The sequence below is a fragment of the Lygodium microphyllum genome, chromosome 24 (genome assembly GCF_053477565.2).
Source record: "Lygodium microphyllum isolate KBCC chromosome 24, Lygodium_microphyllum_v1.1.10, whole genome shotgun sequence".
NCBI lineage: Eukaryota > Viridiplantae > Streptophyta > Polypodiopsida > Schizaeales > Lygodiaceae > Lygodium > Lygodium microphyllum.
This window is the reverse complement of record NC_141158.1, coordinates 90,943,735-90,958,609: the sequence shown is the minus strand read 5'-3', so window position 1 is coordinate 90,958,609 and position 14,875 is coordinate 90,943,735. Positions and strand designations below refer to the sequence as shown.

Sequence of the window (14,875 nt, the reverse complement as noted above, 5' to 3'; positions counted from 1 at the left end):
CCGGGACAAAAGGCGCAACCATAAAAGAAAAGGCGCCTCAAAAAATTTGAAAAATCCTTGTAAAAGAGCGCCAGGGTCCCTCCTATGCCCATTGTGAAATATTAGACATGTGTAGGCTAGAGGCACGGGGCTAAAAGAGGAAAATGGAAAAAGGACCTTGCCACAATGGCCGGTCATGTAAAAAAGGGATGGGTGCCCATGGGATTTTAGGGTTTGTATATATAAAGTTCAAAAAGTGAATAAGAGATCATTCTTTGGTGTGTGGCAAAAGGAGTCTTCTTCTTCTTCTCTCCGTCTCACCTTCTTGCTTGTGTGTGCTCTTGAGAGAGGGAGTGTGAGAGTGTGAGGGAGTGAGTGTGTGTGAGAGTGAGGGATCAAGAGGGTGAAGCTCTTCACCATCTCCTCTTCTTCTTCTTCTCTTACCTTCTCTCTTCTTGCGCGCGCAGCTATGGAGGATAGAGCTTGGAGGTGGAGGAGGCTTGAGGATGCTTGAGCTAGCATCTAGGATCATGGAGCTACCGATGTGTGGAAGAGAGGAGGCAACTCATATCGGCACTAAGGTAAGCTCACTACACCCGTAGGATCGACGGCGCGTCAGCTAGGTGAGAGATAGCCATTAGAGCTCGCTTGGAACGCTTGAAACAATAAGCGATCCGTGGGTCTTGGCGGTTGAGTGAAAGCTCCCACATTTTGGTTCCGTTGTCGGGATCAACAGATTCAAGCTTGAGCACTAGTGCGCCTCATATCGAGCATCGAAGTAAGGGATTCATCCCCGAAATGGAGCTTGAGATAGGTAGGAAGTTTGGGTGTTTTTGATCTTCAAAACAAGTAAGTATTTTGGGTTATTTTGGTTGTTTAATGATTAGGAAACATGGAGAAATCAGTTCAGTATTTTGCTTTCGATTCATGTTGCATTTAGAGTAGGATAGGATTAGGAAATCGCACCAGAGAAGGGTAGGGTTTATTGTTGCAAAACAGGGCAAATAGGGCAAAAAATCTTGCAGAAATGGCAAAAAGCTCACTTGCGATGCTTAAGAATGGTAAGTGAATGATTGGGGGCGTCAACACCATACCCGAGAAGGGGTATAAGAGCCAAAAGGCCAAGGAAACACTCATTTGCAACAGTTTAGTGTGAAAGAGAGAGAGAGAGAGAGAGAGAGAGAGAGAGAGAGAGAGAGAGAGAGAGCTACCAGCCGATTCGATTCGATCGCACCAACGACGAGCTTGTCACTCCATCCACGTATATGAATCCCTTCTCTTACTCCCTTAGGTTGGATCTAGAAGGGGTATGATTGAGTGAAGCACGAGAAACGATCGAAATCGAGTTTCCGCTATTTACGTGCACCGCGCTTGGCCCGTCTGAGTGGCCACTCCTGGGCCGAGTCCAAGAATCGGCCCTCGGCCACGTGTCGAATTCGGCCCATCCGACCAAAACCCTAATCGGCCCATCCGAGTCTATAATTCGGCCACATATCAAATTCGGCCCTCGGTTCGCTTGCCTCGTCCCGTCCGAGTGACCACGTCTGAGTGACTACGTCCGAGTGACCCCGTTCGAGTGACTCCGTTCGAGTCCACCCTATCCAAGTCCCCGAATTTGGCCCTCGGCCCATGCGCCTCGGCCCATCCGAGTAACCCACTCGGACCCTGCAATTCGGACCAGTTGGGCCGAGTATAGATTTTTACTAGATTTTCAAAAAATTGAACTGACCCGGCTAGGACTCAGCAGCTCAGATTGTCGAAAGCCTATAGGGCGCTCAGAACTTGATTTTGGCACGCAGAGTGGGCAAAATCGTAGGGCGCCACTTCTTAGCAGCTAGAAGTGGGCAGTTGCGAGACCTAAAGGCTTAGATGCGAACCGCTGAGCTGTAAGGCCTGATCGGACCAGAAACAAACAAGGCAACAACTTAGGGAAACCCTAAACCCTGACAAGACGGACAGGAAGTTGATCAACAAGCCTATTCGGCCCAAAACAACGCGAGAGTATGTAAGACGACTAAGAAGTGGTTGCTACACTCACCCTGAATTTTTTCACTTGAAGTACACTTAAGGAAACTGAAAGCCTGATTGAGGACAATTGCACGAGGAAAGACACATTGAGTGGCCATAAATTGAGGATTGTATTAAATAACTGAAGGAACTCACCCAGATAAACCACTCAAGGAACCCACCAATAGGAGAAAACCCAATACAGAGACAAACCATCAACGCTCAGAGATAGGACCAAGCAAGGGACACCGACGAAGTGGATTTGACGAGCCTACTAAACCTAATCGATAGCTTGGTGGAGCACGACAACTCGACAATGTCAGAAAAAAGTCCAGACCACAGATACAACAAGGAATTCGACTTAGGAGCCTTTCCAGATGCAGTTCAGCACTGGTCAGTAGTTATGACGCTTATGCTCGGTACGACCACCGCGGTAGGACGACGGACGCTATCATTGCAGATCTAGAAGAGGAGAGAAAGCTGGCCTGCAACTAAAGCAAAGCATGGTTGAGTACAATAGGGATCAACAGGCCAGGAACCAAAGGCAAGTCATGGAGTTGCAAGAGGTGTAACGGGTACTGAACTTGGCTGGCAGGAATCGAACGGACCATGAGAGGGCACTAAAAGGAGACTTAACGTTGAGTGAGCTTCTTATGAAGCGACTGCTCGATAACACGGCCTGCAGAGCAAAGTGCCAGGACTCTAGCGACATCGCTGATCGCAGGATTAGGAGCAAACCAAGGCTCAAAGAGCCAAGCTAAAATTCCTATTGTTGCCAAGCAACTTGATAAGTACCAGCCACATGACGATCCCTATAGCTTTGTCGAGCAGTTCGAGCAAGTCTGTGAAGCCAACGGCCTCAATGACCTGACCCAACACTCGCAAGCGTTCGGGCTTTGCTTGGGTGACAACGGTAGGACGTGGTATACGAGCTTAGATAACGCAGAGTAAGCCAACTTCGATGGCCTCAAGGATCTCTTCATTAAGAGATCTGTTGAGCCCGGATACTCCGATAATCTACTAGTACGCTTTGATGAACGTCAAGCAGAAAGAGAAGGAGGACATTCGCGATTACGTGACCCATATACGGAGTCTCTCCAAGAGAATCCCTACTGGAGAGCGACTGACTGAAAGAGCAGTGTCAATTGTATTCATCAGCGGGATTCAAAACGATGAACTATACAAGGCTTTGGCAAGCAACTCGAGCTTGCAGCGGGATGCGCTAGCCAGGGTCTTTGAGGAGGCCATCCGAGTTGATGATCAGCTGAAGGAGCAGAGCTCCAGGAGCACGAACCTAGAGGAGGCCAACTCGCGAAGCTCAGAGAGAGCATCAGCCTCGAGTGAGCGATCAACACCATCATCCTAAGATAAGGGGAAAACCACCGAAATGAATCAAGACTTGGCTGACGTTAGGATGGAACTAGCCAAGTTGCAAGATATGTTGAGATGACCAACGCGCCCACACATCCAATGCGTGTACTGTGGTGGAAACCACTTGCCAGCCGAGTGTCAAGACCCTAGGTCACGACCTTGCGCTAACTGCGGTAGGTTCGGTCATGACGTTGCGCATTGTAGACTGCCAAGGAGACTTCCATACTCACAACCATATGGCCAGCCTTACCTAGTAAACATGCTACATCCATTTTTCAGAAGGGGAGCCCCACTGGCCCTCCCCGCGCCCAACGACATTAAGCCGACCGTTCCTAGGATCGAAATAAATCCTACAGGCATTCCTAGGCCGCTTGGTCCTTACGTAACCCACTCACCAAGTGATGCTCCTATCCACTATGTGGAAGAACCAAACGAGGAGGAAGCTTACATATGCCCTTACATTTCACATGACGACGAGGGCAACACTGTCCTTATGGATTATCGCCCAGTCCCGGTGATGGCATTGGAAAGAGGATGAGGTAAGGGCCTAGGAGGGCAGGCACATGACCCAATCACCTGTTGGACCTGTGGCCACCCACGTCATGTCTCATCGCGCTGCCCTGAGAGGGAGCAGCAAAACAGAGATAAGGTTGACCAAAGGTGTGTCGAGTGCAGAATCACCCATCTTTTCGTCGACTGCCCAAGGTGAAAACCATCATCTAGCTCAGCCAATGAGCCATCAATCCCATTGGGGTTGTTCAGTGTCGAGAACCATGACGGGGAGGCCACGCCTATCCCTTTGCGAGTCATGACCCGTGCCCAAACGAAGCAGGCTGGCATCGGACCTAGCAATCTTGATGCAGCCTCGATCAGGAAGAAGAGCCATAGACGGAGGAAGAGGAAGTCGGAAGCCAAAATTGCACGAAAGACAGAGAGTGTCACCACTCTATCCACTGGAAATAAGGTCTCCGACGCAGAAGCAGAGACGTCAGCCCCTAAGATGGCCGAAAAGGGAAGCGCTAGGGTAGGGGAATACCCGCAACCGAAGTGATAATTAGAGGCCATAGAGAAGGTGAGAGAATGGGTGAAGGAAGCCCAAAAACACCTAAAGGACGCTGAGCCCATCATAGAGGACGGGATCGATGACCTCTCCAGCATAAGTACGCCGACCTCACTTCCACAACCAAAGTCAAGAAAAGCAAGTGCACCACAAGCGATACCGCTAAGGCCAAGCCTCGGTGCTGCTACAGGGCCGTGGTTTAGTCACGGCCACTGGCCAGGACAATCCGGGTTAGAAGAGAGACGAACACCCAATGATCTCCTAACCACACTAGTGACTACCCTTGTAACACTCAGCTTGGGAGATCTGCTTAGGCAGCATCCCACCCTATGGCAGGACCTTAAGCAATGGGCTGAAGGGACACAAGAGCAGGTCACGACAGACCCTCATGACCATGAGGCAGAAACGCAAATACCGAGTTTGACGTTGCATACTGCGCCTAAGTCCTTGCACGTCAATGCCTTTTAGGAAGGCTCCGAGATGCATGCATTCTTATTAGTCTTAGCCCTAGGCGATACAACGAGGAAGGGAATTGTGGACACGGGGGCCAGGGTTAGTGTGCTTAGCCACACAGTGCTTCAGACTTGGGGAAACCCACCTATTGAGACGGCTAGGTTTAATGTCACACTAGTGAATGGTATGAGAGTTAAGCCATTCGGGGTGCTTTTAAGAATTGGCCAGTGAAGATCGCAGGTGTCCAGTTCTCCGTTGACTTTATAGTCATGAAGGGAGTGGACTACGACAACCTATTAGGCCGGCCCTGGATGCGCAACTCTAGGGTCATCAAAGATTGGGGTAACGGCTTAATCTTCCTTGGCAATAGGACGAACACCGTGAGAGTAGAGATGGACACCTGGAAGACCTCATCCGTCGACTTAGATGCCATCTATGCTATGCTCAAAGGTAATGCTTAGGCCAAGAAGTCCTACGGACCCTTGACCAGGTATATCCCATGCCCAGAGGACGAGCAGGATTGGATGCATGTCCTTGCTACAATCGACCTGCCGTTCTCTGATCATGAAGTATATGAACAAGCCATCAAAACAATTGGCAAGGCTGACGACACACCCTCCATGCCACTCTGCATGATGGCATGAAGCCTCCAAGGGAAGCCAAAGCCCGTCAACTACCACGTCCCAACCAACAAAAGGGAACTCCAGGAGGTACTGGAATATTTATTGGACAAGCTAGCTGGCAATCCAGCTGCAAATCTCAAACCACTCCGGGATCTCTTAGATGAATCCAAGTGGCAATGGACCAGAGTGCATGACTTAAACCTCATGTATAATTGGGCCCTGATCAACAACCTGGGATAGACCGAGTCCTAGGAGATGACGAGCAGTCTGATGAAGAAAATTCAAACGACAAATACGAAGACTGCCAGTCCTTCAGTGATGGAAGTGAGGGTGAGGTGGACACCGTGGAATACGACACTGAAGGACAAGAAATAGAGCAAATACGAACAGACTCCAAGCCGCAGAGAAAGAGTATCTTCCGGAGGGAGTGAGGAGTCATGAGCGTGGAATGTGATAGCGCCTGGTTGGAACACATAGGAACTATAGACCTCGAGCAAGCGGGACTAGCCCAGCCCTCCCGGGAGGTGGACATTAGGTAGGTATTGTGGATGTGGATGTCGTGTCAAGCCCTTTGACAACTTTTGTTTCCAGGTTTTTCTTTGAATGAATGTAGGACCAAGTGTTTTATATTAGGGTGCTAATGGATATTCACTAGAGGTATGTGGCCGCGGCCAATGAGCCATTTCTGAGCTCCTATAACTAAAGCTTCATCAATCTAACATTTTTAGTTTTGCAGAACATCTAGAGTGTGTTGAATGATGCAAACCTAGGTGACAAGATGAAGGCCACCATGCCGATGAGCACATACATCCTAAACAACAACTGGGTGCCATCAACGAGGAAGTTCTGGGATGACCTCTCTCTCTCTCTCTCTCTCTCTCTCACAACAAATTCCTGTCAAGGCATTAATTCTTTTTAGCTCTATAGTGGTAGATGTTAGCACTCTGAGCAAAGACATTGTCACTATCAAGTAGCCACAAAGAAAGGTGAAGATGTCAATTGCCCACCCAAACTTAAGCTTTCTTGTCACTTGGCTTGTGTTATATTCAATTTTGGTTTGATGTTGTTTGCACATATATGTATGGGATCAACCACCCAATTGCACAAGGCAAAGCATGGTTAGCTTGGAGGGCGTCAAAGGTGTTTTTCCATAACTCTTCTTGATCTTATCTTCGTCAATGTAAGGTCCAAGGGAATGGAGGAGCTCTTGGGGGTGGGGGGGTTAGAGTAATATTTAGCAAAATCTCTACTCCAATATTAGCTAGCAATCCCAACGTTTCGATAGTAGAGCTGGGAGCCCCATGACATCATCCCCAAAAACCAAGGTGGTAAGGCTAAAGTGAATGCTACTAAAATGCACACGTGTATCCATGGTGGAGGTGGAGAGTAGTAGGGTGTGATTATTAAGGGAAGTTTGTAGGACTTATTTTGGCTTTTATTGGAGTATTAGAGGGAGGTGGTGACTCAAAGATGCTTTGCTAAAGTTGGAAGGGTGTTTTTTTGCATTCTTTGAATGATATATTATTTCAAGAAATGTATTTCGACACCGACCATTTTTCTACATGCATGATGTAAAATGTTGATGATGAAGACCGAATTGATGGAGGTTAAGATTGCTAATGAGATCACTTGCTATAGCACTCATCACAAGTAATTGATGTAAAAACTATTTTTATTATTTTCTCCTCTCTCTATCACTAGCCTATCAACTTGAAAACACACCCATTCTTCCTTCAGTTCTTCACCTCACCCTAGACACAATCAAGAGCAACCTAGGGGAGATTGATACACTTGACAAGATCAAACCTTTGATAATTGCTTGAGCATGTGGATTGGTGGAAATTGAGCAATCAACTAAGCAAAAAGGGATTCACATGAAAAGGTCCAACATTTGATGATTGTTGGGCCACATGCCTTGCTTGAGATGTATGTCAAGTGGTGGGCTTGCAAAAGCCCGAGTTGGATGAGCATCTAGCAGTAGGTATAATCAAATAAAATGTCGTATCCAAGATATGTGAACTCCTTAAGGGATGTTTGAGACAATAGACTCAAGAAAGGGAGACTGATGGGAGGATTTCTTATCAAGACAATATTCATAGGCTTCCAAACAATTTTTGGTTGCATGATAATGTTGTCCTCACTTGTGGATATCAAACAATTTGAGGGTTGAAACTCACATAGAGAGAGAGAGAGAGAGAGAGAGAGAGAGAGAGAGAGAGAGAGAGAATGTGTGTGAGCCTATATCATTTTATCATTGATGTGTAATTGTGAGAGTGAGTGATTTGTAGTACGGGAAGATCATTCTTGTCGTTATGTGCAAAGCATGTTGTTTGATTAAGTTTTTGTGAGGAAAGGCAAGCAATGAGAGATAGGAAGATTGCTTCCCTTTGCTCACAAAAATGCAAAGCAAGTGAGCTTCGCAATGATGCTAACCACACCCGCGCAAAGGTCCTGGCCACCAGTTACGATTACGATTCAAATAACTCCCTCTACAAGAAAACGTTTGCATTTTGTGAGTGCATGTGAAAAGGGGCCATGAATGGGGTGGGTGCCGGTCTTTTATTATATTTCTCTTGCGGAGATCCAAATCTGCGGAGATGGTAAGCTACGGGACTGCCACGTGGATACACGTGTCAGCAGTGTCTGTGCGTCTTCGCGAGGGTGCCACGCAGGCGCGGGAGACGTAAACGCCTCGGTTTATATTGCTAGCTACGACTATGCCCGTTACGACAGACTACACAATCTCTCATCCGCGCGCACACACACACACACACACACACACTCCCTCTCTCAGATCAATCGTAGCCTGCCTTCTCCTTTATCGCCTGTACAGCCCCGCTTCTCTCCGTCGATCCAATACAGCCCCAGCGTCGACGACATGCAGTCTCACATCTACCCTACCGCCCCCACCAGCACGGCTGCCGACACTCTCGGTGTCCCTGCGTCTGTTGCAAATCATGGTAAAGCTTTTCTTGAAACATCTACATCATATACTGTGATCAGTTTACTCCATTCAATCATTCAGGTCACTGTTTGCAAATTGCCGCGCATGCAAGGCATGCTATTCTTTTACTATTCCCAGCAATGTTCATCACTGCTGCTGTTTTTAATGTGCTAGCTGTTGATGTTCAGTGCTGGCCTTGAATCGAATATATGTTCCAATATTGTTAACAAAATGGCGCCGTTTCTGTGATTCCAGTGTCCTATTGGTTTCTGCTGCTACTGTTGACGTACACATTGTAAATGTCTTCTTTCTATTCTCAAAATTGATCTCAATGAGGTGATGTTAACAAAATCATTTGCCTTGGTGATGATCATCTGCAGAGCATGAGGAGCAGATCCACAGCCCTGGAAAAGGAAAGGGCGTTCTTAGCAAGGTCAAGAGTAAAGCCCGGAAGCTGAAAGACAAGATCAAGAAGGTTACGCACTCTGGTAACACACATGATGACCAGCAGCACGAGGATGACAGAGAGTTTGAGGAGGCAGATCTCCGTCGACAACTGGGAGATGGATACATCAATGACGGAGATGAAGAGGAGGAGGAGGAGGAGGAGGAGGAGGAGAACAACCATGCGCACGCGCTTGACCATCGGGACTATCCAAGTGACCAGGTCTTCTGTTCCTCCAAAGTTTCAGTGGTGTAGCGAGTAGCACAAATGTAATCATAGTGTGGCTAGTAAGATTATCAAAAGCAGCAGCATTTCATGTTAATAATACGTTGTGTTCTTTTTTCTTGTATGTAGACAACTCGCGTTGAGCAGCTGCGAGGAATGGGAGATCTAAGAAATCAGAAGCAACCCGCAAAAGATTCAGGTAGTGGACTCGCCACTTTGGGCATTCATCTGACTTCTTTTCGACGTGAACATACTGCTTTAGACACAATCCATAGGTTATTGCATGAGCTTTCAATTGAAAAGGACATGACAACACTACTTTAGACACAATCCGCAGGTCATTGCATGAGCCTGTGATCATATGAAGTGCACTTTGCGGCTGTGTATCTGTTTTTATAATTTTATGTCTTTGAACAACTTATGGCAGATGTTGAGGTCCATGGTGGAAGAGATGTCCTGTCCTACAACCTCCTCCCTGAGCGTCCTGAGTATGGGGGGAATGTGGAAGTTTTGAACATTCCTCTCAGGGAGCGGCCCGAGGACTTCCCTGTTATTGCCAACGAGTCGAGTGCACAGGACACAGTGAGAGATGGTATTCCTATGACACCCTTTCGCAATCCTGGTCCTCCAGGGACTGCTCAAGCTGTGCCTACACAGTATCGCAGTTATGGGACTACCTTAGACCCGCCAATATCCCTCGTTGGTAACGTTCTATCTTACCAGTTTTGGTTCAATGTGTACTAAAGCTTTCTCCTGGCCTGGATCCTCACCCCTTATGATTTGATGTTAGCAGATACTGGCTATGTGAGTGAGGGCCCTACAGATGAGGGTGACGATAAGAAGCCTATGCTACCAGAGGAGCTATTCTCCGCTTATCCTTCATCACAGAAAGCAGCCAATTACAACAGCAATCCAGCAATTGGTGTCCCTGTTGGGCATCGCACGCTTCCTGGAACACCACCTTTGGATCTGGAGGGTGGAAATCTGCATGGTAACTCTGGAGGTCTCGCAGGTCCAGACACAGTCTACCCCGATGATTTGATCAAGCCCAATCCTGCTTTTGGGACAGCATCTCCAATTTCTGACAAGATTGGACTTCTCAATGATGAGTCTGATGGAACTGGTCAGAGACGCAGTGGTGAGCTCTCTGGTACTCTAGACAAACCAGTTCCTGAACATGTTTCGGTGGATTATGAGGCATCTTCTGCACATCAGACACCGGAGTTGCATGACTCACCTAACTACAATGAGAAGGATAAATTGGACACACCTGTGCTGGATACTCAAGAGGATAAACTGTTTTACAGGCCTATTTCAGGCCCTGGCGATTTGAGAGAGGAGCCTTTGGAGGAATCCATACCTTGTGTAAATAGAGATGACGAGGACCTGCCTGGATATGCTTCACCGATGCCCTCACCTGCTTCTGAGGAGGGTCTTACAGAGAACATTCTGAATGACCCTGGGCGTAAGGAGGCAGCACTCTCTGCAGCTGTAGGTGGTCAGGTAAAACCAGCACATGATGAAGCCGATGTGCCAACCAGCAGAGAAGGAAATGAGAAAAGTTGGGGAGATTGGACTGCAGACAAGGTTACTGCTGCCAAGGACACTGTAGCCTCTGAAGTGGGCTTGGGTGGTGATGATGGAGCAAATTTGGATAAACACACACATGTAGCAGACCTGCCTGGATATGCCTCACCGATGCCCTCACCTGCTGCTGAGGAGGGTCTTACAGAGAACATTCTGAATGACCCTGGACGCAAGGAGGCAGCACTCTCTGCAGCTGTAGGTGGTCAGGTAAAACCAGCACATGATGAAGCCGATGTGCCAACCAGCAGAGAAGGAAATGAGAAAAGTTGGGGAGATTGGACTGCAGACAAGGTTACTGCTGCCAAGGACACTGTAGCCTCTGAAGTGGGCTTGGGTGGTGATGATGGAGCAAATTTGGATAAACACACACATGTAGCAGACCTGCCTGGATATGCCTCACCGATGCCCTCACCTGCTGCTGAGGAGGGTCTTACAGAGAACATTCTGAATGACCCTGGACGCAAGGAGGCAGCACTCTCTGCAGCTGTAGGTGGTCAGGTAAAACCAGCACATGATGAAGCCGATGTGCCAACCAGCAGAGAAGGAAATGAGAAAAGTTGGGGAGATTGGACTGCAGACAAGGTTACTGCTGCCAAGGACACTGTAGCCTCTGAAGTGGGCTTGGGTGGTGATGATGGAGCAAATTTGGATAAGCACACACATGTAGCAGAGGATAATGTTGTAGATAGTGGCATACCAGTGGAAGAGGAAGGAATCACTAGTCCTCCTCAGGCAGACTGGCCTAGAGATGAGAGGACGTGGGGACAGTGGACAGGTGATAAGATGAATGATGCGAAAAACACTGTGGCTCCCACAGTGGGTTTTGGTGGTGGCAGAAAGGTGGAAGAAGAAAATCCTGCTCCATTAGACAAAAATATCAATGCATCAACAGAGGGTTTAGGTGATGATGAAAACAGGCAGGAAAGTGTTTTTAAAGACGGAGGAATACCAGTAGTAAAGCGACAGACAGACTTCACTCCTGAAGTCGACAGAGGAACGTCAACAGTGGAGGCGCATTATACTACCCCTGGATCCGATAATTTGGGAGATGACAAGGATTGGGGACAATGGACAGCAGACAAAATTAGCAATGTGAAAGACACAGTGGCATCCACAGCGGGTGTTGGTGGCAGCGAGCCAGAAATAGGTGAGGGGAGAATCTCAACACCAGTAGAGGAAACAAGAAACACCATCTCTGAAGGAGGTAGGCCAGGGGATGAGAGCAGTCTGGGTCAATGGACAGCTGACAATGTCAACAAGGCCAAGAACACTATTGCATCCACAGTGGGACTTGCTGGAAGTGAAAGTAGGCCAGAAGACACAGTGGGACTTGCTGAAAGTGAAAGCACGCAAGAAAGAGTTTCTACTCCTGAAGTGGACAGAGGTACTCCAACAGTGGAGGCACACTACACATCGGATGATTTAGCAGATGAGAAGAGTTGGGGACAATGGACAGTGGACAAAATCAGCAACGTGAAAGATACAGTGGCATCCACTGTGGGTATTGGTGGCAGCAAGCCAGAAATGGGTGAGGGAAGAATCTCAACACGAGTAGAGGAAACAAGAAACACCATCTCTGAAGGAGGTAGGCCAGGGGGTGAGAGAGGTTTGGGTCAATGGACAGCTGACAATGTCAACAAGGCCAAGAACACTATTGCATCCACAGTGAGACTTGCTGGAAGTGAAAGTAGGCCTGAAGAGGGGTCTCATGTAGCAGACGTTCCTGAGAGCAAAAATGTGGTTGGAGACACTGCAAACTTAGCTGCCCGGGAGGGAGACCGTACCGGCTTGGGCCAACGGGCAGCGGATAAGGTAGGAGATGTCAAGGATAGTGTGGTGTCTACTGTGGGCTTGCCTGCAGCCAATAACGAGCACGTGATCTCGGAAAGTCAGGAACTGGATATAAATAGAGACGCAGATAGAGACATTTTGCCTCAGACTGCCTCAGGAGGATACCTGGACAGAGGTTTAGCCTTACTCCCTGAAGGAGGAGTTGCAACAAGTGTCTCCCCTACTATGGAAGATGAGCAAAGGGAGAAAGAAAGCTGGGGAAAGTGGGCAGCAGATAAAGTGAACAATGCAAAACTTGACGCTGTGGCATCAACTGTGGTATTGGGCACAAGTAGGCCGACAACAGCAGAAGAAGAAGAAGAAGAGGTGCCGGCTGTGATAGCATCTGAGAATCTTAGTAATGATGGTATAAAAGAGAGAACTATGTCACTGGCATCTGATGAAAACTATTATGATCCCAATACACTGGAAAATAACAATGTTGATGTGATTGGGATCTTCTCAAACTCTAGAGATGATTCTCAAGAGGCACCCTCTCTGAAGGAATATGCTACTGGAAGATTACTTGGGTTGAAGGATGCTGTGGCATCAAAGATTGGATATGCTGCCTTTGCTGCTGAGCCAACAGATGGCAATGCTAGCCATGCTGATTCTGTTGTATCTCCAGCCTCGAATAGAGTTGCAGAAGAAGGTATTAATGAAGGTGAAGGAGGGGTCAATGGCACTGGATTCACTCAGAAACTCCTAAATACAGCAGTTGCGTCAAGAAATTTTGTGGCTTCTAAGGTGGGGTATGCCACTTCAACCAAGGATACTGAAACTGGTGAGGCAGAAGACACTGAAAAGGAGCTTTCACCTATTGAAGAAGATCTGCAACCTGGTAGCAGTACTGATGGAACAATGGTGGACAAAAACCAGAGAGGGGAGGAAGGCAAAAGCAAGAACAGTCAAAGTGCTAACCACAAGCAGAAAGTGCTTGATGCAGCAACAGCTGCAACAAGGGATTATTTAGCTGCTTCAGTTGGGTCTGGAAATGGAAAGAAAAATGCAGAAAATGCCAGTACACATGGTGAGGGCTCTACTACCGTCTTGACAGGTCAACAACCAGGAAATGTAGATGAGAAGAGAGAGACTATTGCTTCAAGACTTTCTCCTGGTGAGGAAGACAAGGCCCTTTCTCAGCTTATCACTGAGAAGATGTCTAGCACTGCAGTTGCTCTTAAGCAGAAGTTGATGTCCCCTAGATCTGCCCGGAGCTCTGCAGGAGCGGAGGCACAACACTGATGAATGAAAGTGATGTTATCCTAAGATATTCATGCGTTGAATGGTGATGCAATACCATCTATCTAACTAGAAATGCTTTTGGTAAGGGTTTTGTCTATTGCATATACCTTTATCACGTACATATTGTAAGGTTGAATGTAATATCATATTCTTGAGATAAATGAATGGTGCTCTTGTATGCAAGCAATGTTGTATCTTCTTGTGCACGTTTTGCAGCTGCATCTACTTGGATTTCCAGGCAATTGTGGATTCTTGTTCTATTGCCAAGTTTCAAAGGACTGTCAACTATGGAAGTTAAGATTGCCATGTCTACTTCAGTTCCCTGTTCAATCTGTGTAGAAGGTTTACAACAAGTGCTGCCCTATTGGGAGTTCACAAGCCATTCGGATTTCTTAGCGACTCCAAGCATTGGGTGGCTAGCAATCACATTTAGAGCAAACGAAGGGTGGCGTACCAAACATTGGCAAGCTGGCTGTAATTTGGGAGTGAGAGCACTAAACCAGTGAGCATGCACTTCAGAGCAATGATATTGTCATGCCATGTCCAAATCCACAAGACTTAAACAAACAAGTAAGAGGAAGTGGGAAAGCACCAAGGCCACCCGCATATTGACTATGCAAGGACCCCGCTTGTGCCAACAAGGAGAGAGAGGGTATTCGAGGGGTGAGAGTGCCATTTAGAGGAGCGTGAAAAAGGTCTTCGAGAGTACGATTTTCACCAATCCGACGATTGTCAAGTCTTTTGCATTTTTCACGTTCATGGAGTATCACCATTCTTAAAGGGTACTTCATAAGTGAAATTTACTTAAGCGAGGCTTGGCTCTAAGCTTAGCTTGTTAATAAATTTTTAAATATTATATTTAGTTTACATCCCTCTTTTGAACAAGAACCAAGGAATTGGCAAGGGTTATGCTAAAGTGAGAGTGCTAAAGGAATTGGCAAGGGTGAGAAGACTTCCTAGCCATTAGTGTGCATTGACAAATGTTAAACACTCCATATAAGATAATGGCCAAAGCTATAGTGTTGATATTGCTAGATTGGTTCACAAAAACCAATAAACTTCATTCATGGAAAATGTGTTGGAAATTTGGGATAGTAGTTGTCAAG

At 47.2% G+C, this 14,875-nt stretch overlaps 1 protein-coding gene across 2 annotated transcripts; it reads left to right on the top strand.

The window, feature by feature from the left end:
- Positions 1–8,226: 8,226 nt before the first annotated feature.
- LOC148015355 (uncharacterized) lies at positions 8,227–14,552 on the top strand. Of its 2 annotated transcripts, XM_087665021.1 has the most exons (5): positions 8,227–8,453; positions 8,818–9,104; positions 9,237–9,306; positions 9,535–9,810; positions 9,901–14,552. In XM_087665021.1, exons 1-5 carry the CDS (start codon positions 8,372–8,374, stop codon positions 13,767–13,769), a joined length of 4,584 nt encoding a protein of 1,527 aa, XP_087521147.1. In that variant the 5' UTR covers positions 8,227–8,371; the 3' UTR covers positions 13,770–14,552. The 2 variants fall into 2 exon arrangements, with proteins under 2 accessions (XP_087521147.1, XP_087521148.1); XM_087665022.1 differs by lacking the exon at positions 8,227–8,453 and having other exon boundaries at positions 9,051–9,151; positions 9,901–14,550.
- Positions 14,553–14,875: the final 323 nt, after the last annotated feature.

Bases quoted from the DNA above. Each gene is read 5' to 3' on its own strand.
- LOC148015355 (XM_087665021.1), top strand. From the start codon at position 8,372: ATGCAGTCTCACATCTACCCTACCGCCCCCACCAGCACGGCTGCCGAC. The intron at 9,105-9,236 runs GTCTTCTGTTCC...TCTTGTATGTAG, and splicing joins GGGACTATCCAAGTGACCAG to ACAACTCGCGTTGAGCAGCT. The intron at 9,307-9,534 runs GTAGTGGACTCG...AACTTATGGCAG, and splicing joins GCAACCCGCAAAAGATTCAG to ATGTTGAGGTCCATGGTGGA.